Source organism: Syngnathus typhle, linkage group LG18 (genome assembly GCF_033458585.1).
Source record: "Syngnathus typhle isolate RoL2023-S1 ecotype Sweden linkage group LG18, RoL_Styp_1.0, whole genome shotgun sequence".
Taxonomy (NCBI): domain Eukaryota; kingdom Metazoa; phylum Chordata; class Actinopteri; order Syngnathiformes; family Syngnathidae; genus Syngnathus; species Syngnathus typhle.
Window position 1 is genome coordinate 3,506,656 of NC_083755.1, and position 21,205 is coordinate 3,527,860.

A 21,205-nucleotide genomic window follows, 5' to 3' on the forward strand; every position below is an offset into this window, starting at 1 on the left:
GCGGTGGGCCTAAAATCACATCAAGCTGAGGCCTATGCAATGGTTTTTTTTGGGGGGGGGGGGGGGGGGGAATATTCAAGAGGGGCCCAAGCGGTTTTTAGTGGAGGATTTTTTTTTCTTTCTATTTATGGTGTTGACTTCCTCCCCTCTATAAAAGCGCTCAAATATTTGTGGCAGAATGTTCCCTCCCGCTCCAGAGTGCCGCGGGCGGGCCAAATAAAAAGAATTAGCCACCCGGCGACAGTTCGTGGAATTTGGATCTTTCAGGCATCAGGCTGCTGTGCCAAAGACATTAAAGGGTGAATAATTGGGTTTTAATTTCACGAGGCCTCGGCGTAGCCACCGAAAGCAAACCACGTAAGCTTTTTAGCGTCCCCGAAAGAAACAAAAAGTCAAAAATTGGAAATGCACACTTTTTCATTGTGTTATTTTGATGGAATGAGCTCTCAAAATGAAACAAGCCGCCGCATGAAAAAGAGCCACTTGAAGAGAAATAGTTGCCTTCTAATTGGGGCAGAAGAGAGAGACCATGTCAGAGTAAACAAAGTCTGATCGATGGCAGGGATTAGATCCAGAACGGAGCCTTTGCTCAAAGAAGGGGAGGGAGGGGGAGGAAGACGGAGTGCACCTTGTAACCACGTGTCGTCAACTTGATCACATCTCGTTTTTTTGCGTGACGGGAGTGCGGCCGCATTCACGACTGTTTCCTTAAAATGAAAAGCTCCCGAGCTAACATTAAAAACTCAGGCATCAAAAATGACTTTTTGTCCTAAAACTTATTTGAAAGTCTTTGTAATGCATAAAAGTGTTGTTAACAATCCTGACAATTTTTTTTAAAAAATGCAGCGATTGACCGATTTAGCTACAACGAGCAAATAAATCCGGCGCGGCGTTCGTGGAGGTGCCCGGCGGGAAGTAAATCACGGCTCAAAGCAGGGTAAGTCTCCTTGAACCTCTGCCATTTGATTAGAAATGAGGTTAAACAAGCGCCATCATAAATATGTCATGTTTGGAAGAGCGCGGGGGCCATCGGCGCTGAGCACTTAAAGAGCACTGCGGGCTCAATTGCCGCATGGCATCCCTTTGTCGAGTCAATGGCCTCTCCGAGACTTTGGAGGAGGTTGCTCTGTTTTCAGCATTGTCATACAAAATGGAAGCGCGAAAACGGACCGGGAAAGTGAGTAGTTTCATCTGCTGACAAGGTTTACAAAAAGCCATTTGGAATTATTATTGTTTCATTTTGTTTGAAATTCTACGGTAACATTTGAATTTTAGTGTATTGTTGATTGAGATTTTTTTTCTTCCCCTGACACATTGGTGTGTTCGGGAAAAAGCTTTCTTGATTTCTGGCATGCCAGAGAAAGGTCCTGCGAGGATTACATTGGCTAAGCTCTTATCACTCCAGGAAATTCGCTGGAAAGTGCACCGAGTAGAAAATCAAAGGAAAGCGTTATTTTTTTCAACTTTCCGCTCACTGAGAAAACTTATTTCTCCTCAGCCACTCTACTTTTCGTCACGCTGGAATTTTCCATGCGGAAAATGTAAAGGCAGGTGATTGGTAGAGAGGGAGTCAGTTAGTCGGGAGGCCTGCCGCTGTTCAGGACAAATGTTGATTATTCGCGCCATGGCAACGAGGGTGGGACGAATATCAACGCATACTAATTTGGATGAACATTTTCTCTCTGCAATAAAATTTGTCAGCGTGGCCGGCGAGTGTTACCATCCCAATTATCGACTTTCCCGCTCGCTAATTGGCCGGCGAGTTTGCCGGTGAAGCGAGCGTGTCATCGGGCCCGCGGGGAGACGACGGCCATTAGCCGCAGGACACCCCCTTATTGAGGAGCATCGAGGCGGCGCCTGGGCCAACTCGATCAATAAAATTTGATTTGGCGCAATGCAAATGGCCACGGCGCTCGCTCACACGGCGGGATGATGCCGCACGACTTCTTCCGGCGCCGTTCAATCATCATTAGCCTTTCTCAGGGCGTCAATGAAAGGGTATTTTTCCGGGCATTAATCTGCTTTGGTCATACTTGAAGCGCCGCGTGTCAAGAGGGAGATGGCTTGGCTCGATGGCGCGCCCTCTACTGGACGGCCCGACCCAATCCGTCCCATCAGCGGTGCGGACGGCACGGGACATCAACCTCACTCATTTTCCTCCGGAGGTGACTAATTGGCACGTGCGATGGATGCCTGCCAGCGTCCAAACGAGCTCCGCAGTCTGCTGCAAACCAATTAGAGGGAGGCGTTATTTCTCCGTCGGCAATGGGAAATAATCAATCCAGCCGTTTCTGAGGGGAGGAAAAACTCGTGTGGAGCGGTGGATTTTCATTTAATAATTAAAGTGAGGGTGGGCAACCTATGGCTCAGGGGCCCAAAGTCCGCAAAATGTAACGGCCCATTGAACGATGACATCAAGATGCATGCTAAATTGGCGTCAACTTAGCATGTGGCTCCGAGCCGATTCAAGAAATAAATAGCAATGCTATGTAATTAATCACTTTTTGTCCCTTTTTTTGTTTAATTTTAGCCGCCCTCGCTTGCGTGGATGCATGCCCTTCTTGTGTGCATGAGTCAGCTTGCATCTTGTGACAATGGAGGGCCGGGAGGAAGGCTTTGTCAAAACTGGGCCGTTGTTATTGTTTTGATTGCCCACCGCCACCCCTCCCCTCTACGATTGCGCCACGGCATCTGCAACAAAGACACGCACATAGCAAGCTTCAAAAAGGACTCGAGGTCTGTTTTGTATTTACGGCGGCCGGCAATCTCGTTCGGAGGGATGCGGCCACCATGTCGGGTGCTAATGGGAACGTCCCTCAAGGCTCCGGCCATCGACACAACCGGAAAGGAGGGCGAGAGGAGTCGCTGAGAGTTGTTGCATAACTCTGCCGGTGTGCAAATGTTTGGACCGATCATTTTGAGCTGACCCTCAAAATGGCTTCTGAAGAATAATTAAGAAAAACTTTATTTCGCTCGGGTCCGAACAGAGTGCAACACATGGAAAGTAGATCACAGGCGACTTGTTAGTACGAGATGTTATTTTTGACACTTTCCAAATTGTCCAAATGTTCCAGGACAAAAATCCGTGAAGCCTCCCGAGCCGCTAAGAACAAACATTTCTGAAAACAATTTCTCAGTTGACGTGCTTTGCATTTGAAAAAATAGTTTTGGAGGGCAAGGCCGGCGAATACTTTTGCCTACTCCGTTTCTACGAGCTCGAGTTTCACGGCCAGGCATCCAAATACTTATACCGCCCCTTGAAGCTTTGGCTAAATTTGTAATGCCAGCGCGTGTGTGTGTGTGTGTGTGTGTGTGCCGCTCAAGTACATCGACAGTGTGTTCTCATCCCATCGGGAAGAAAGAAAAAGAAAAAAAACACCCGAGGCGCTATATTTAGTCACATGGTGGCATGTGAGCAGTCTCCATGACAACAGAGCAAAAATGTCATCCTCCTCCACTCAAGATGCCTTCAAAGACGTCAGGGGAAAAAGGTTAAGAGGTATAAACGTCGGGTCAACCTCCGACTTGGCGTTAACAACACAAAGTAATGTACTGCCGGGTAATGAGCGGCTACGCTAAGTCGATGGAGCGCTTGTAAACGTTACGAGGCCATCGCTTCTCCTCAAAAGCCGCACAAAAAAGAAGGAGAAAGTCGATGAAAAGGATTGGCGCTTGCCGATGGAGGGAGGCCAAACTGGCAGTGGGGGGGGGTTGTTCTCGTGGCAGAACGTAAACAAAGCAGGAATGCTAGGAAGAAAATAAATAGAGAGGAATAATCACAAGTTGAACATCTGCTAGGCACTTGCACGCACGCACACGTCATGAGTGAAGACGAGCCACATCAATCAACGACTGCTCAAAGCCGCAGCCACAAAATTGTTCATTATGTACTCCAAGTACTTCTATTTTAAAATGTTTCCTTTTTAAATTTCTTTTAACAAGTAAACATGAGATTTTTTCGATGGATGCTCTTAAACATGCCTTCACTGTGCAAGTGGGAGGAGCCAAATGTCGCCGCCTGGTATTGATTCCATCGAGGCTCAGGCGCCATAATAAAAAAAAAAAAAGGGCGGCTCGGCACTCTAAGCCTCCATCTTTTTGCCCAGGAGACGTCAAACACCGCAGAGTGAATGTTAATCAGACACTCAAGCGGGTTGGCCGCACTCCCTGGTGAGAGTATCAACACGTGGCCATCAGGCATTATTCGCCGCCGCCAAGTGGCTCTTTATTTTCCCTCGCCTCGACAAATAATTACTCAAGTCTATTCAATTAGGGCAGACGGGCGGGGGGCGATTCTCAGAGGTAGCATGAGTTGTCGATGCGGAGGCCGCCGAGGGAGGGCGACGAGGTGAAGCCAGAGTCGACATGCAGATATCCAAGTTTGGAAAATGGAAACTTAGCGGGAATAAAAATGGAAAAGTTACAAGAAAACTAAACTCAGATGCACAAGAAAAATGAAGTCGTTACTTTCTACCAGTGGTAAGCCTAGCTAGCGCAAGCTCGTGCTCACTCTTACTCGGTCGGGTTGGGGGAGACCCGCCCACCTACCCTCGCACCCCGACAGCTCATTACCACTCAATTAGGCAGGTGCAGACCAGGCGCAATGACGCCCCCCCCCCTCACGAAGGCAGCTCACTGGCGCGGAAAGACAGACACTCGACGGCCGAGCGCCTCTTATTAGACTTGATTGAAATTCCATAATTGGCCACACATGCCGAACGATCGGGACGGCGCCGCCGTCGTCAAGGATTCACAAGACTTGCGTGCCGGCAATTAGGGAAGGATAATCGCATGCAATTGACTAAAGTGTCAGCTTGACGAAAAGGGTGCCGCTCCCCCAGAGCTCCAGAGGGGGGCGCCGGACAAAATATCGCTAAAATATCGTTATTTTACTTTTTTATCGTTTTGTTGCCAAATGAGGGTACATTTTAGATGAAGCAAAATATGACTGTATTGATACACAAATGTAAAATTTTAATATTATGCCTGAGCAACAGGGGTGTGACTAAATATTATGACGACGTTTCATGTTGCGATAAAGCGCACGGTTTAATCTGGTGATCCAGAACGTGTTTCACGGCTGTCTGGCAGGGGCTGAGAAAAGGGCGGGAGAAAAACTCACAATCCCTCCGAGCAGCTCGACAACACGAGGGGAACGCTGACCCTCGGGAGAGTGGCTTGGAAGATGAATTGATGTACAAATGTATTTAATAAGCCTGGCCACAAGTCAAACCTGGCACCAAAATGCGGCTCGGATTGGGATTGGCGGCCGAGCGCCATTGTAAGTGATCGCCTGCAAACAAAGCGGGGACGCTGCCAGTTTTTGACCGCCCCCCGCCCTCCATTTTTCCCCCCTCCTTCCCTTCCTGCATTTTGCCTCGTGATCCCTCCCGAGCAATGTGTAAGGACTGATGGGGGGGGTGCTTTGCACGGGGTGGCGCAGTGTGAGTAGTGAGGAAGAAGGAAGAGGCGGGAGGAAAAAGCAAAGCTGCAGATAAACAGCAGCGGTGAGGAAGCTCAAGGTCAGCTTGAGGACGCTCGCCCCGCTTCGGATCGCCCGCTCGTAAACAGATCGATGTCCATTTTGCATTCTTGAAGAATAAGAACACTTGAAGTGCAATATTAACGACGCTCGTAATTTATCAGAGTCATTACATCATGATGAGACATGTATTGAATGGCAAGAGAGAAAAAAAAACAGTTTCATCCTGCTAGGGGACAGCCAATTGATTGTGGAGGTTTTGTTGTTGGCCAGTTGGCAGAGGGCGCACAGCGTCTCCTCCATCTCTCCTTGGCTCATTTTGGACCATCTGCGCCCGTCGGTAATTAACGGTGCCTTTTTACAGCCAATTGTCTGGCGCCCTCCCTCTCCATCATCAACCCGCCTGTGACCGGAAGGTGCACTGTTTGTTTTACAATAAAAAATAAAAATCTTTTGAATATTTCCACTGTTCCCGTTGCATGGCAAGTTAATGCAAAGTGACAAGTTGAAGGATGCATCCAGCGGGAGGAGATCAAATTACAGGGCAAAGCGCTCAGTGGGAAGAAAAACAAGGCGGTGGCGGGAGCGGTGATGCTGCAGAGTGGATAAAAGAACATGATGATTCCACATTAGAGGGGGGGGGGGGGGGTGAGTGGCATTGAGAAGAAGGACGGGAGGGAGGGAGTTAGGGAGGAAGGCTAACTGGGCCAGCATGAAGACATGATCCCGAGCAATTAGAGTCACTCCCCACAATGCGTCAACACGTCAGCCTACCGCTCTGACCTTTCGCGCAGGGCCGGGACCCGAACGCAATTTCGGCATGTCTCGTATTCTTGCATCTCGAGGGCACACTATCGATTTCATTAGCCTCCGCTAAGCCTGTGGGGAAACATCGCTATCATTTTCTGTTCGGGTGCATTTTTGCGACAATTGGGGATTTCACGGGTTCTCTATTTGGATGGCCATAACGCAATATCGATATATTTTACGAGGAGGAATAAACTCGGGCGTCACACGTCAAAACAACGTGTTGCGATACAGAATGGGTGTGAAATCTCAAAACAAGGCCATCATCACCTTTTGTCTCCTGATCTAGTTTGGACACACAAGCATCAAACGTGTTTATTATGCCCGTCAGTCTCCAGTCTGTTAGCGAGTGTAAGTTCTTCTCCCCCCGCCCCGTCCTCTCCGCCCCTTTCCCATCCTCTCCCGCCTTTGTTATTCCTCTTTGTGCAACGCCTTGCCTAAGGAGCCCCATTTCCTAGCAACGGCCTGCCACCCAGTATTTGGCAGCGTTTCAACATTCTCGCTCTTTGTGGGAACCGCCAGCGCTCGCTCGCTGCTTGCCTGCTCTCTTGGCTTCCGCCACCAGCCATGATGATGAAGACAGAGAATGTGACTTGCTTGCTAATGAGACGTCAAGGCTAAAAGGATGGTGAGGGGTGATGGTGCCACTTACTGCAATGTAGTAGACCTTGGCTTTGGTCACCAGGTCCCAGTTGCTATCCAGGTCCAGATGCTGCTCCTTCTTGTAGCATTGCGCTGCCGCCAGGTTGGCCACTAGGGACCTGTACAGGAGGACACACACACCGGACTCAGTTAGACCACTTCAGGCCTACTTCATATTGACAGCTTCCATATTTTCAAATCAGTGCATTTCTGGAAAAGTCTCATATTTGTGGGTTTTTGTATCACATGCATGGCCAAGGCAGAACTGTGAGGGTTGGAAAAAAAAAAAACATGCAGGCCAAGTTGCTTGTGAGTGCTGATGGCGGTGGTTAGCTGGGAGTGGCGGCTATCAAAAGGGAGGCAGGTGGCATTATGTTAACACGGGCCATTAGGTAGCGGACGGACGGGCGGGTGGCCTCTTTATGAGCGAGCGAGTGCCACAATCTGAGCTCCTCGATGAGAGGAGAGCAGGTGCTGCGACACAAAAGCGCTGGCTGCACTGAGCCCATTTCAATGAGTGCAGGCAGAGCTGACTGATCGCAAAAATTCTGACCGGGACTTCAAACTAATTTCTCACGACTCCATCTTTGTTGTCGAGTTTGGACTCGAGTCCAATCGGCATCCGATTGGAAGTCATTGACAACCATGGGCCGGGCGACCTTTGGCGCCGTCTGAGCAACAAGAAATATTCCGCCGCCAGACTCCCCGAAGGCACCGCGTGACCTTTTCACGACTTGACATCAGACAAGTTGGGTCGCTGACGCACTCGCTGGCTGACAAGCCAACACTGAGCAATTTCCCTTTCAACTCATTTATAGTTGAGTGATTTTTTGGCGTGTTCCTGTCATTTGTGACAAACGGGGGGTGCTCACCGGTTGTCGCCGGTGATGCAGGCGGCGCAGGTGCCGGTGGGCTCGCAACTCTGCTCGTAGTAGCGGGCGTCCACGTGCGCCTCCTCCGACTTCTTCTTCAGAATCTCGCCGAAGCGGTCGGTGCCGATGCAGCCGAAGAAGGTCGCCACCTTGTGGGGCTTCTGGATCATCCACTGGGGTAAAAACAAACACCCTCAATTTTTATTTTTTTTACACTTACGGTGGTACATTTTAGTACATTTTGCATACGCTCAAGCCTTCCAAGAGTCCTACGATAATGTGTGGGATTTTTAAAATCAAAGCTCCCAAAGGTTGCACATGTGAATGGTGTGGAAAGTGCTGGACATAATCGTGCACTCTTCTTCTTCTTCTTCTGCTGCCGCTCTAACCTTCCTTGCTGCGGGCGCCTGGCACTTATCAAGGTCAGCGGCTCGGGTACACGTCAAGTCCAATCTGATTTTGCCGTCGCTGTGATGAGCTCCAAGGTTAGGCTGTAAATAACGACATGTGCCGAGCGAGCGGCCGCTCAGGTGGGAATACATGCCCCCCCATGTCCCTCAGATGACAGCGTGGTGAATCACAGCAGCGCCCTTCTTCTCCTCCTCCTCCTCCTCTTCCTCTCTCTCTATTTGACCCTCGGCTGTACTCTCACTGCCAACTCAGCTTGTCATTTTGCAGGGTCGTTAACAAGCGCACATACACTAACACGCGCATGAGTACACGGTGCGCCCACGCAGAGAAAAAGCTTGACAAACACACACACACACACACACTTGTGCTTATTGCCAGAAGCTGCCTTCCTCCACTAATAAAAGCAAATCGGCAATAGATAAGAAGAAAATGTCTGAAAATATAAATGGACAGACATTTCCACCCCGGAGACAATCCTTCTCCATTCACAGATGAGGCGCGGTAATGTTGCTTTTAGGGCGGAAAACGACTGAATGTAAATTTCCATGGGAAGTTAAAGAAAGGCAATTTGGGAAACATTCCAAATTGGAAGCATTCCACGGGGGGGAATTACAGAAATGAATCACTTTGGAGGATGAATATAAACACTTAACCGGAACAGAGCGCTCTGCTTACGCAACCTTCAATTTGGTAAATTCTTGCTTTACTCCAGATTTATCCCAAAAAATGCTCATCGATTCCTACGGAAAGTTTCCGCCTTTCAAAATTGCTGTCATTTGGAAATTCTGCCTGTAGCTCCAATAATACATTGGAAATGACTCTAGCAGGTTTCCATCTCACGGACACTCGGTCGGGTGCGTGGGAAGCAACTTTGACGATGGCCTGCACCTGAACTGAGAAGGCCGCTTTATTTTTATTGGGGGCTCCTGCTAAAAAAGAAAACGCATGCCGCTATCCAGTTACGGGCGCCTTTATGTCCTCTGCAGACTTCTGCGGACGGAAATATCAACGATGAGCTTCTCCGCTTGCATTAGTCTGCACAGGTAAGCAGAAAAAAAAAAAAAAAAAAAGCTCTGAGCTCCCGGCTGACCTTGAGACACCCGCCATTCAATCAGCCGGCAACGTTGTGCCATTAAAACCAGACTCAACCAATTGTGCATTAGTCAGAATACATTTTTGCATTTTTCTGGAGGGGAGAAACCGTTGCTGCGATAACCTTCCAGATTCCTTTTGGCTGGTGTGAAGATGCGCCAGGCAACGCCGCCAAAGCCATCCATCATCCATCACCTCAACACTCCTCCCGCACGAGTGATAAATTAGCCGCCGCCTGGTCTCTGGTGAAAAATATGGCTGTTAATAGCAAAGCATAAAGAAGGGAATTCGTATCATCACTCCAAGCGGATAATAAAGGACGAGCGGCGATTACTACAAAGCTGTCGTAATTCTGCTCGGGTTAAGGCACCCCTCTGGACTCCCCTCTGGTAAATCACAGCACTTGCGTCAAACAAATGGAAGAGGCTCCATCCATCCAAAGACAAATGTTGAGCATGACACACTGCCTGGAAAGACCATACTTCAATATTTCATGGTATCGGTTTAACTTTTGGTGAAAGCCTCTTGAAGGCATTTCTCGAGTGGCTTCCAGAAATGCAATATCCTGCTACAGGTGCACATTCTCAAGAGGGGAACCCTCCGTTTGGTTACAGCAGATGACGCGGGGGCCCTCCTGCTCGCCGACGCTCGGCCCCTCGGCGGAAGGCTCCGGGCGTAAATTCAGACGGCGCTATAAATCAAAATATAGATTTTCAGCCCGCCGCACGTTCCCAGGAAGGGCTGCAATAACAATGTCATCCGACTCGGCCCGCTTGCCGTTATTGCGCTTGGCCGGCGGCCGACGCGGGGCCCCGAGCGTCCTGCGTGTTTTACAAAAGAGCGATGGAAACGTTACTGACCTACTTAACGCCTGGCATGTTAAGGTAAGACGAGAGCATTTGCAAACGCTCGCCGAAAAATGAGCGACCCTCGCCAGATACGACACCCGCCGTCGCCGCCGTGCCAATTCTGCGACTTTGCGGACGGCCAGGAGAAGACAATGCGCTCCATGGAAGCCGAGTGAATCATGCTGTTGCTATTTCCATGATTGCTGCGTGCGCCAGCGAGGCCGTCCGTCTGCCAAAAAGTGAATTTGATCACATTCATGTGTGCTCTCCCATTAGAGCAAGCACTGGAAAACTTGACTGCGGTGGCGGGATGACCCGGCTGACCTTTTTTTTGTGACTACGATGACCTCGACTACAACAAGCGATTCTGGACAGTGCCTTTTCTTTTTTCTCAAACTTAATTACCCTACTATGGTTAGACGTCGACCCTAGCGCTAACTGAAAGCTGACCTCAAACCCTTACCCGAGCCGCAACCCCTAAAAAAAAAAAAACAATACAAATCAGATGTTTGTCTGGCTGCCAATTCGTGGCAGCAAAAAACAGCAAGAGGTTTTTTTCAGCCAGCAAATGGACTGTAAAGTGCACATTTTTTCATTATTTTTCTTCTTGCCGCAGCGCCTCCTGTTGGCTTTGGCAGCTGGACGGCGACTCGTTGGCCGCTGCTGCGCAGACCCGCAATTCTTCAAGAGAAGAAGCGAGGCCGTGCCGCAGCAGCGCCGGAGTATACGCTCCAAGTGTTGCGCAAATCTCTCCTAAAAGGTCAATAAACGTCGACGGGGGAGAGCGCCGCGCCGCGAGAGGGAGTGGAGTACAAGACAACAAGTCCTTCGTGGGAGTAATTACGAGCGCGCTCCGAGCGGCGCTTAAGCGTTACGAGCCAGTCGCTTGGTGCTCTGAAAACGCAGCCGGGCTCAACTCAAATATTTGCCGCCGAGGGTGTGAAAGAGCTCATTTGAATAAACACATCTTGACTTTTGGGATCGCGAAACTAGCATCCTTCGAGTGCTTAAAAAAATAATCATTGGAGCCGGACTGAAGAAAAGATAATCTAACAAGAGTTTCAAAATGACCGCAGCTGCAATCGTTTTTTTGCAGAGGATAAATAATATATACAAGTAAGGCCACGTGCGGCTATTATTCCCTTTAATGCGCACTTGACAGTTAATAGTGATCGTTGCACACTCTAAGACGGCGTTCTAATGGCGGACGACGGGAAAAGCTGCCCCCCCGGTGCTTTTCTCCTGGAAAATTGCAAACAGCTGCCAAAGCGGTGCTTAGCAGTAACATGTTTAGCTTAGCTTATTCCAGACGCTGAAACAAGTTTTTACCGCATCGTTTATAGCGTTCATCCTTTCGGTCAGGCAAAACGCCCACTTTGCCGACGTCTCAACGTGTGCCATTTTCATAGCGGCGTGACAAAATTCATTCTGCTCAAAAGGTCTGTTTGCAGCGCGAGTGTTCTGTTTATGTACAGTGAGTCGATGCCATATGGAGCCACGCGTGTGGAAATAGTCCACGCCGGCCGGCCACAGATGGTGGGATGCAAACATACTCGCGTACACATTTGTCTTAGCAAATCTTCTGCTACCACATACTGCTATGCAGAAATTTTATTCTTACAGCTCAGATGAATTTGAAGTTAGATTTGGGGATCAGAGTCGGATGGACATTGAAGTAGAACTAAGTCAAGCGCGTTTGTTTCTGTGCTCGAGCGGAGGAATGGCCCGATGAATGCAGGCCTCCCTTTTGGCTCAGCCTCCACTCTGGATTTGTTTTGGGTTTTTTCCCCTGCTCCGTCTTTTCATTCTCCCGCCCACTCGGCGCTGAAGTGGCTGTGACGACGCTTCGCTTTTTGTTGTGGAGAGGCGAGCACGACGTGTCCTAGTTAAAGTCAGCCAGTTGGGCAGACAGCCCCATCTGTAATTACACAATTACCAGGGTGGAATCTGTCATGACTTGCTTAGTGACAGCCATGTTTATGAACACAAAAGAAAGTCCTTCAGGTTTTGCTCCCGCCACCCCTCCCTGTTATTCTCCTCCAGGAAAGCACGATAAGGCCAAAAATAGCCTCCGGGCCATATTGACGTGTTGTAAACAAAGCCCAAATTTTAACCCAGGCTTCAAAACCTCAACCCTAATTTGAGAGGGAAACCTTAAATAGCTGCACAATGATGCCGGACCCTCACGGTGCTAAATTCCAACTCTAATGATGACATATTATCTTAATTGGCGGAGGGATGCGAATCAACACGAAAGACGTGAACGCGGCCATTTTTTTTGTGTGTTTTTTTTACGCGAGGGGCTGTCATAATCCTCGCCGCCGGCGCAGGCGACAATTACACCAGACAGACGGCGTCATTGTTGCGCGCCGCTCGGCTATTATTGCAGCCGACAAAACCGCTGACAGCTCATCGGCAGCCGCTAATCCCGCAGGCTGTTTGAGGTTGCGATACCGCATTCCCCGTGCGGCGCTCGATAATGACGGGCCGGGTGCGTACCCCTCAGCATCTTCAAGTGTCAGACAAGTACAAAAAAACATTAGCACTGTTATTAGTGCGACGAATTCGAGGGACGAAGAACTGAAACCTAACTGAGCCTAATTTGAAACCCGGGTCACCTTAACTTTTTCAAAGGAAGAGTCGATGTCCAATTTTCTTGCCACCAACATGGACAATTGTCGTCATCGAAGCAGCTCGGCTTTGCCGGGGCGGCTCCCGTTCTCACAGCCGGCTAATTACATCGTATGGCGTGATACCGACATTTAGGAAACATCAAGGAAATAACATGGCGGCTTTGGAAGCGCCCTTGCCAATTAACTTTTATTACTTTACAGCTAAGTAGTTGACATTCCCAGCAAAATAAATGGCTTACGGTTCTCACGACTGGCTAATTACAGAAGAGGGCACCGATAGGTTTATGACACATCCGATTCTTGTCAGAAAATGAAATGATTGATACTCAACGCTTTTCGCCCCCGCCCCAACCCCTCCCCCATTTTTGGCTGCCTTGACTGCAGACTGCTCGGCTCACCTTCCAGTAAAAGTAAAAGCTTGGCACTTTTTGTGCAAAGGAGCCATTTGTTCAGGTGAAAAGGGAACTTGCACGCTAAGCAGAAGCCGGACAGTACGCAGGCAGGGGGGCGGGCGGGCGGTGGGGGGGATCCCACATTCATCACACGCGAGGATGTTCATCAAAAAATAATTGCCCAGGGCTTTTATGTACACTCCCCATGAGGTGGGGAAAGGGGCTCATACAATGTTTGCTGCTTCAACCTTTAACTCTGAGGTTGACCCTCACCTCGGATGGTAATCACAAGTTAATTGCCTGCGGATCTATGCACTACAATGTACTTAGTACCATCGAGTATCATTTGGCACGCAAGGAATATTTTTTTTGTTTGTTTTTGCATTAAAAACAAAAAACTGGCTGCAAGGTTTTTGCAAAATTTCTAGCATGTAATAAGCCTCGGGTCCTTTTTTCCCTGAGTTTGTTGAAGAGCTTCGGTAAGAATAGCAGCACATGAGACCCCCACAGCTCCTTTCCTGTCTCCCCCCCCCCAGCCCGCGGATCTGCTCCAGAGAGTCGCACGTCTGCAGAGTGTCAAGTCGCTAAGTTGAGCTGCTGCTCTTGCCGTTGCTGCCATAAAGCCGGTGGGAGAGCTCGGAATAATCTCGCCGATGTTAATGATGCAATTTATATGTGAGGGCCATGCGCTGTTTTGGCAGAGTCTTTCCGACTCTTCGGGCCTGCAGCCCCCGCCCGCCCCCCTTCATTGCTCGATGGTGGCGTGGGCGGCGGATGTCAAGAGCAGCGCTAAGTGGCGTTACCATTAGTGTCTGTCTGTCTGTGACTGTGCCGCAGCTTTTTCTTCTGCATCCGCTGTGCCCTCACCTCCGCATTTTCCATCTTGGCCAGTCGGGTCTGAATCGACTCAAAACTGTTGTGGGCATTTTTATGCGCTAAACAAAACAGCTGTGGATACGTTGAACGGGCGCGGTACTGTGTTCCAGACCCTTGTCAGTTTTTCCATCCAAACATAAAACAAATATCTCATTTGGATTTCATTTAGTGCCTGGCACGTCACGACGACTCGCTAAACTTTTGAACTCGGGAGGGAGAAACGGTGACGGTAATTGCAGGCTGTGCTTTGTTTCCTGAAGAGAAGGGGAAAAATATGATGCTTTCAACTCAAAGTGTTTTTCCTCTCTTGTTGCTGAGCAACACAGGACAGAAATGCGCCTGATAAATTTTACTGTCAGACACACTTGATGATGCTAAAAAAAAATACAAAAAAAAATAAAAAAATCAATCCATCATTGCGTAATCACTGATATCAATTGTGGTGACACTTCATCATGCTTGACACTCCAAATGATTTCTTATTATCCAATTTTTCTCTTCTTTTTGGCCATTTTTTCTTTTTTTATTGCTTCGTGTGTGGCGAAATGTCACCGACTATAATTTAGCGTGCCGCTCAGTGTGCTAAAATAATAAACACGAAGCTATTTTTGAGAAGCGAAAGACGAGCGAGAGCTTTAATAGCGCGGCGGCTAACATTTCCGCCGCTGGATGATTAAGGTGCAAGGTCGGGGCTCTTAGCGAGACCCGAGTCGCTAATACCCAATGTCCAGTCGCGAGGAGTGCGTGTCCTAACAGGCGTCATTAGGCGCAAGGAAGAAGGGAAAAAGGCCTAATGGGCTCTTTTAGCGACGAGCGCTGGATGGACACAAAAGCGCCACTCTTTCTCCTCTTGTTGGCTAAGTGGTACCAGGCGCAGGAATTTCTCCATTTAGCCCGTCACTGCTCTTTATTTGTTTAAGCGAACCAGCTAGAAAAGGCAAACATTAGCTCATGGCGTGTTTTCACCCGGAGAAATAAGTCAATGAGACATCAGACCTCCCATTTCCGAAAAAACTTGGGGATTGCTCTGCTTTTTAAATCCAACTTTGGGTGAGACACATGCGTTTCCAATTAGCCGGGCCCCCGTTCGGCCCTTCTGCAATCGAGCGGGTCTGAGGAAATGTTCAACAGGCATCATAAGCTCAACAGAGAGCCCCCCACCCCCCCTCTTCTTTCCAAACGGTAATCAAGACGTGGCTGTAAATGGATGACACGTACTGCAAACGCTGCAGAAAATCGGAATCAATCAAGAAAAGCCGAAAGGGTCGCTGACACGTTCGCCAAGTCATTTGTCTCTTTGTTGCAAATGAAGCAATGATGCTGATTTGTTTGGATTGGAATGAAAACACTATTTGCAGGACGGAGGCAATCATTCTGGTTTTGACACCTCGGGTGAATTACACAGACTAACCTGGGCGATTTTCACCGAGTTCTGCGTGGAACCGCCGGCGTGATATTCAACTTCTTTCCTCTTGACAATTTCTTCAAACCTGAAAAAGGAAGCACAATTGGTCTCATTTTAATAGTCACACACTAACGGCGGCCATTTTCAATCGGCCGACTGACGGGCCCAGGTGGCGTGAAATTGCACTTGTTAGGAGAAGGTGTACATCACAAGCATGGGCGCTTGTCTAAACACGGAGTCAAGCGGCGTTGCCTTTTTAGGCTCTTTTTTTACGCAGGCTTGGAATTCCACGGGCAGGACAAATAAACACGGCTTGGAGCGTGCTGCGGAGTCACAGCCTCCGCTGCACTTTTCCTTTTGCTTCTTGAACAAACGCTAAGAAAATAAACACATGAGAAGCACTTTTGTAAACAGGCTGCTGTGACGCTCGAGTGAACCCCAATCGGCAAAAGAACCGAAGCTGTGAAACCCGTGTGCGATTTTGCTATGAAATGAACATTTTGCCAGGACCTGACTGATCTACTTCACAAGCCAACAGAAAACACGATCCTGTATTGGGTTACATGGCCAGCGATGCAGCTGCTGTTTCGATTTGTTCCCGCAATTGACGAGCAAAATAATCCGCTCGGCGCTCCAAATTCTGGCCGTGTCTTAATGTACCATGGCGAGAGTTTGGAGCGAGTGTGAAAGTAACCTTTAAAGGCTTCAAAGGAAGTCTTCATATCGTGTCTCGGGGCGCTCGAAGGAGACCGGGATACGTTTCTAAAAAAGTTTCCATGTGAGTAGAAAATAAGCTAACCAGGCGGCGAGGCGGGAAGGGGGGGGCCAGACACCTGTTATGATTTCTTGACAAAGGAGGAATTAAAAAGCATGGTGGGTGTTCATAACATGGAGGCTGCCAAAGAACTCCAGAAGTCATTTTGAATCTGCTTCTGAGGACCCCCCCCCCCTCTCTTTTCCCGTCTCCTTCCTGGAAATATTTGCTCCACCTTTCAGTGCAGGGGAGAGGGGGGGCTCGAAAATCCCGTCCGAAAAGGGAGCAGCTGCCTGGAGACACCCACAACCAACATGTGATCCAACACTAGTGGCAGCGTAAACAGCCACCCCCCCTTCCTCGGCCATTTAGGGGGAGAAAATCCTGATCCGTTGAGCCGCTGGCGGGAGGGGAAAAAGAAGGGATTGTTTTGGACAAAATGTCCTCAGCCCCTAAACACAAGCACGGTGGTGGTGGGGCGGGCTGCTGACTCCATGAGACATTCAAACATTCCTTTTGCCCAAACTGGGTCGGGGCAACACACGCCCAGCTGCTCTGTGAAATGAAATGCAGGTTTGTCAACCGCTGTAGTGACTAGCAAATTTCTGAAGATGGCGCCGTTGCATCTTTGCCTCTTGGTGGACTTTGTACCGAGCCCTCCGGTTGAACCCTTAAGATTTGGAACCGTGAGGTTTGGGTCCGACACGCTGGCTCGTTTACATTGGCGTAGAGGAGCGCTTCCCTTCAACTAGCACCCAAAGTGCCTTTGAGTGACTCATGACTTCCTCTTCGGTCTCCCCCCCCCCCAAAAAAAATGAGTAGATTACTTACACGAGGCAATAATTCACAACTTGCTCCTCTTAAGATCTTACACGAAGGGGGGCGAGCGAGCCCCATTTAGGCCATTTCTCTTCACGGGCCTTTTGAAGTCGGCCCTTCCCGATAAGAGCGGATGAGTGGCCGAGCGAGAGCGAGTCGCCGTTAATCAATGGCTAGACTCGCGAGGCCTAAAGCGCCTGGAAGAGTCCCAGAGTGCTTGAGCGTGCCGGGGGGTCATTTATCTGCAACGATCACCGCGCCACCTTTAATTGCCTCCTTTGCATTTAAGCAGCTAACAAATCATCGGGACGCGGGAGTATCGAAAAGCGTCTCCTCCATCACTTCTCAAGAGAGGCCACGAGGGAGGCAGGACTCCTTGGCTTGCCCGCCATGGGGGAGTCTAAGCGTGAGTGGGCTCAGGTATGTTTGGGTAAACCCCCGTTGAGCGGGAGAAAACAAGTGCCTATTACCTCCAGCTTTTGGGTGCACAATTAAGGGCTGCGTAATTACACGGCCCTGATGGGGGACTAATTGCGTTACAATGTTGCAATAATAAACACGCTGCCCCGCTTGTTGTTTTCCTGCTCTCCCTTTCAATTAGACCGCACTCGCACGAATCATTTGCTATCACACTTTTTCTTGTCGTTTCTTCTCCTCCTTTTCTTTGCACTGCAGAGGGTGGCGTTGTTTGTCACAGTGCGCCAGCGGCAGCAAAGAGTAAAAGGAAGGGGCGGGCCAGCGAGCGGAAGGACGCCAGGAAGCTTCTGGCATTTTTCTTCTGAGGATTGAGACTCAAAGCCGAGACGTTTTCCTCATCTCGGAGATTGGCCGTCCAAACGTCAGCCCAGATAGAGCAGCGTGACTCGATTAGTCTCCCTGTTTGAATAGAGAAGCTGCTGCCATCCTGAGTGGCTGCCGGCCGGTGGGGGAGAAATCAAGGATGGCTAAAAATAGCCCCAAAGCGTTTTTTTTTGCGGAACACACTGTTACGCAGCGGCCAAGACACCCACATATTAATTATAATATGCTCGAGGAAGCTGAGGATTGTCAAGAAGGGAGGGAGGGAGGGAGGGAGGTAGCAAGCTTGACGGATCATGTTTGTTGCACCACCTGGCGGCCGCCAACAAATACCAAGCGCCAACGCTTTGATTTGACATAATAAAAGGCTCCAAAGCCATCCAAGCCTGCGGTGGCATCAAGGTGGCGCATCCTCTTGGATATTCTGGGGATGTAAGGCATGTGGCGGTCATGTCAAATAGGGCCTTCCGCGGCAGCCATGTCACATTCATGCAAAGGCCCCACTTGACGTTCAAGCGCGTCGATCAAACACGACACTGATCTCTCAATTAGTGCTGGCGTGCCGTTTATCTCTACACTATCTTTATGGCTCGGGGATCCGCCGCCGATGGATGCTGGCGACCCGCCACCCACGCTACTGGCAGGGGGCGGGATGGAGCTGACTTCAATTACTCGAGTGGCACCACTCAGCAAGCAAGGCAGAGCGGTTGTCAGGTGTCGACACACTGACGGAAGCGTGAGAGCATCCCGTGGTGTGGCGTCGCTTGCTTGCGCTGGCGATTTACCTTGGCTAGCTCGAGTACGCGCTAAGTAGTCGAGTAGATCACACACGCAGTGGCAAGTGTTGAGCTTGCCTCTTTGTTGTTTGCACTCCTGGTAAGCAGATTGAGTGCGAGGCAGGTGGGGGGGGGGTGCACACGCAGCGGGGGCACACCTCCGCTCATGATCGTGTGAAGATGATGCCTGTGTCTCACCCCCCTCCCTCCTCGGGATCAGAAACACCTCCCTTCTTCCCTGTGCCAGCCCGCTAACGTGTCTTGAATTATTCATGCGGCAGAGAGGGTCACACGCAGCACATAATGAGGACTTTGCAATTGTGATGCGCTTAATCTGCATTTAGCGCAGAGTAAGCGGGAGACTGAAGAACTTCATTGCTAGGCGCCTCCTCGAGATCCGGTGTTTGGCCACATTGTCATCTCCTGCAGAAAGGAGGCGGGCCATCCCCCTGATGGCATGTCATTTCCTGCTGAGGAGAAACAGCAGGCGACTGTTGCCTCCTGGTGGACACTAAATAGAGTTCCAACTGAAATTGCTCAACCCAACCAGAGTGACAGTGACAAATATAATCCGAGTACCACAATTTATTCTGCTGTGTTTTGTACATTTCTTGACATGCAAACCGCAAGGCACAGACAAGACACTTTTGCACTTAAAAATATACTTGGGCAGAAAGCAACATTACATTATAGGCTGCGCCCTCCTGTTGCCAAATAGTGGGCGTGTCACGTTCAGGGCTAATATATACCACGTGGCTATTTTAGGCTCGGGGATGAATGACCAGTGCGAGCCCTAATTTGGTTCCAACGCACGCTTTCTTATTTAGTTTTTTTTCTTTTGTGTTTTGATTTACTCACAAGGCCTTGTGTTTGTCCTCAGCAAGGATCTGATCGTTGGGCTTCAGTCCGTACCTTTTCAAGACACAAAGTAGACCAATTTTGGTGCCGTTACTCACAGACAAATGGAGATATGACGGAAATTAGACAAGGCCGCCCGCTTCACTTACTTATTGAGGAAGTCTTTGTCCACCACTGCAATAATGTCCAGTAGGGGGTTGCCCATCCCAAAAAGTGTGTTTTCACTGAAGATACAAAAAAGTACAACAAACAGCTGCTTAACATGAGCTTTTGTAGAGTCGAATGAGGTTTAATTTAGGAATAAGAATCCCATGAAAAATTGCAGAGCCAGTCAGATTTGATTTTTCCAAAATAGAATTACCAGAATAAATTAAATCTCATCATAAAAAATAACAATATAAAATAACTGCTTGATTTAACAGTGTTTGGGGAAAATGTTTTCATAAAATCTATCCTCGTCATATAGTGTTGGGTTGTAAATGTGGTATCTGTGGGCAAAGTCTGTCACGATTACATGTTGCTCACCCTTCACCACAAACTGGTGAAAAAAAAAGTTACATTGAAGCAGATAAAATTAAACAACAAAAAAGTTAGGAGAAGACATTTTGTTTTTTTTCAATCCAATTCACGCCCAACAGTTATTTAAATCCATCAAATTACACGACAGGAACCACCAATGTTTCCTTTGACATCACGGAAAGCGTGTCACAAGTGTTGTCTTACCTCGGAGCGGTCATTATTGTCTGAAAATGGATTTTAAAACACCAAAAGAACTTCTTGACAGTGCTGCAACGTGCTGCTGACAATACAGGAAGTCTGACTGTGTAGACGATCATTTGATTGGCTGGCAGTGGGAAGGCGGGAATTGCGGGCTTCCTGGCGAATGATTGGCTATGAAGTCGGAAAAGTGCTGAGTTTGTGGTAACTGGGAAACTCTAATACTAACAATATAACGGTACACATCATGACATTTTGAGTGTATTTTAATTTGTATTCGTACAGTGATTAAAGTGCTGATGTGGGAAACAATTGTACATAAAGCGTGACAAATGACGAAAGTGCTGACTGGTAGTAAATGCTAACATCTTAAATTTGTCGTCACTGATTAAGATAAACAAATCCGAAATTAAAAAACTAATATTACTGTTTCTTTCATTTTTTACGAAAAACCGTGAATAGGCATAGTAGCTTGTTCACGTGACTAGCACCCTCCACAACGGCTAGCGGTGATTAGCATCCGCCCTGCCCGAGAAAAAGACACCAACCGCGGCGTGAGACGTGCCTGGAGCCCGGTTCGCAGCCGGCTCTGTGGTAGCAGCTAGCTACGTGGGCTAATAGCACAACAGCTACCTAGTGAAACACTTACCTCAACGATTTCTTCTTCCATTTGGACGCATTTGTGTCTTCGTGGGACATTCTTGCTTATTTGTTTGATGTTGCTGTTAAAGATGACGGAAGAACTCGTGATGAAACACGCACCCTAGCTTCCTTTTGAAACGATAAAATGGTGCCAAGTACACTGCGAGGGAGATTCTTATCTTTAACTGTGACTATCTCTGAAGGTTTAACCATGAATTGGGTCTTAAACAAATAAAAACATTTTAATGCACACAAATCAGAATGTTGAGGGGACGTATTTGTAGAAAATAAAATCTCTGAAAAGATTTCTTAAAAATATTAAACTCTCTCATGAATAAAATCTGTAAAAATGTTTTCATTTGACAATAAAACAAAATAAAT

At 48.6% G+C, this 21,205-nt stretch overlaps 1 protein-coding gene across 2 annotated transcripts in view; it reads right to left on the reverse strand.

Moving 5' to 3' along the window:
* The window catches only part of LOC133171406 (adenosine kinase-like), a 28,990-nt gene extending 7,990 nt beyond the window's left edge, over window positions 1-21,000 (reverse strand). The window contains exons 1-6 of one of the 2 annotated variants that reach the window (XM_061304761.1): window positions 20,832-21,000; window positions 19,615-19,689; window positions 19,466-19,519; window positions 15,467-15,545; window positions 7,804-7,976; window positions 6,942-7,050 (exon numbers count right to left, since the gene is read on the reverse strand). In XM_061304761.1, the coding sequence (XP_061160745.1) occupies window positions 6,942-7,050; window positions 7,804-7,976; window positions 15,467-15,545; window positions 19,466-19,519; window positions 19,615-19,689; window positions 20,832-20,881 (540 nt within the window). In that variant the 5' untranslated portion in view covers window positions 20,882-21,000. Of the gene's footprint in view, window positions 1-6,941; window positions 7,051-7,803; window positions 7,977-15,466; window positions 15,546-19,465; window positions 19,520-19,614; window positions 19,690-20,188; window positions 20,328-20,831 lie in introns of those variants that run through there. The other variant, XM_061304760.1, reaches the window with a different exon arrangement.
* Window positions 21,001-21,205: the final 205 nt, after the last annotated feature.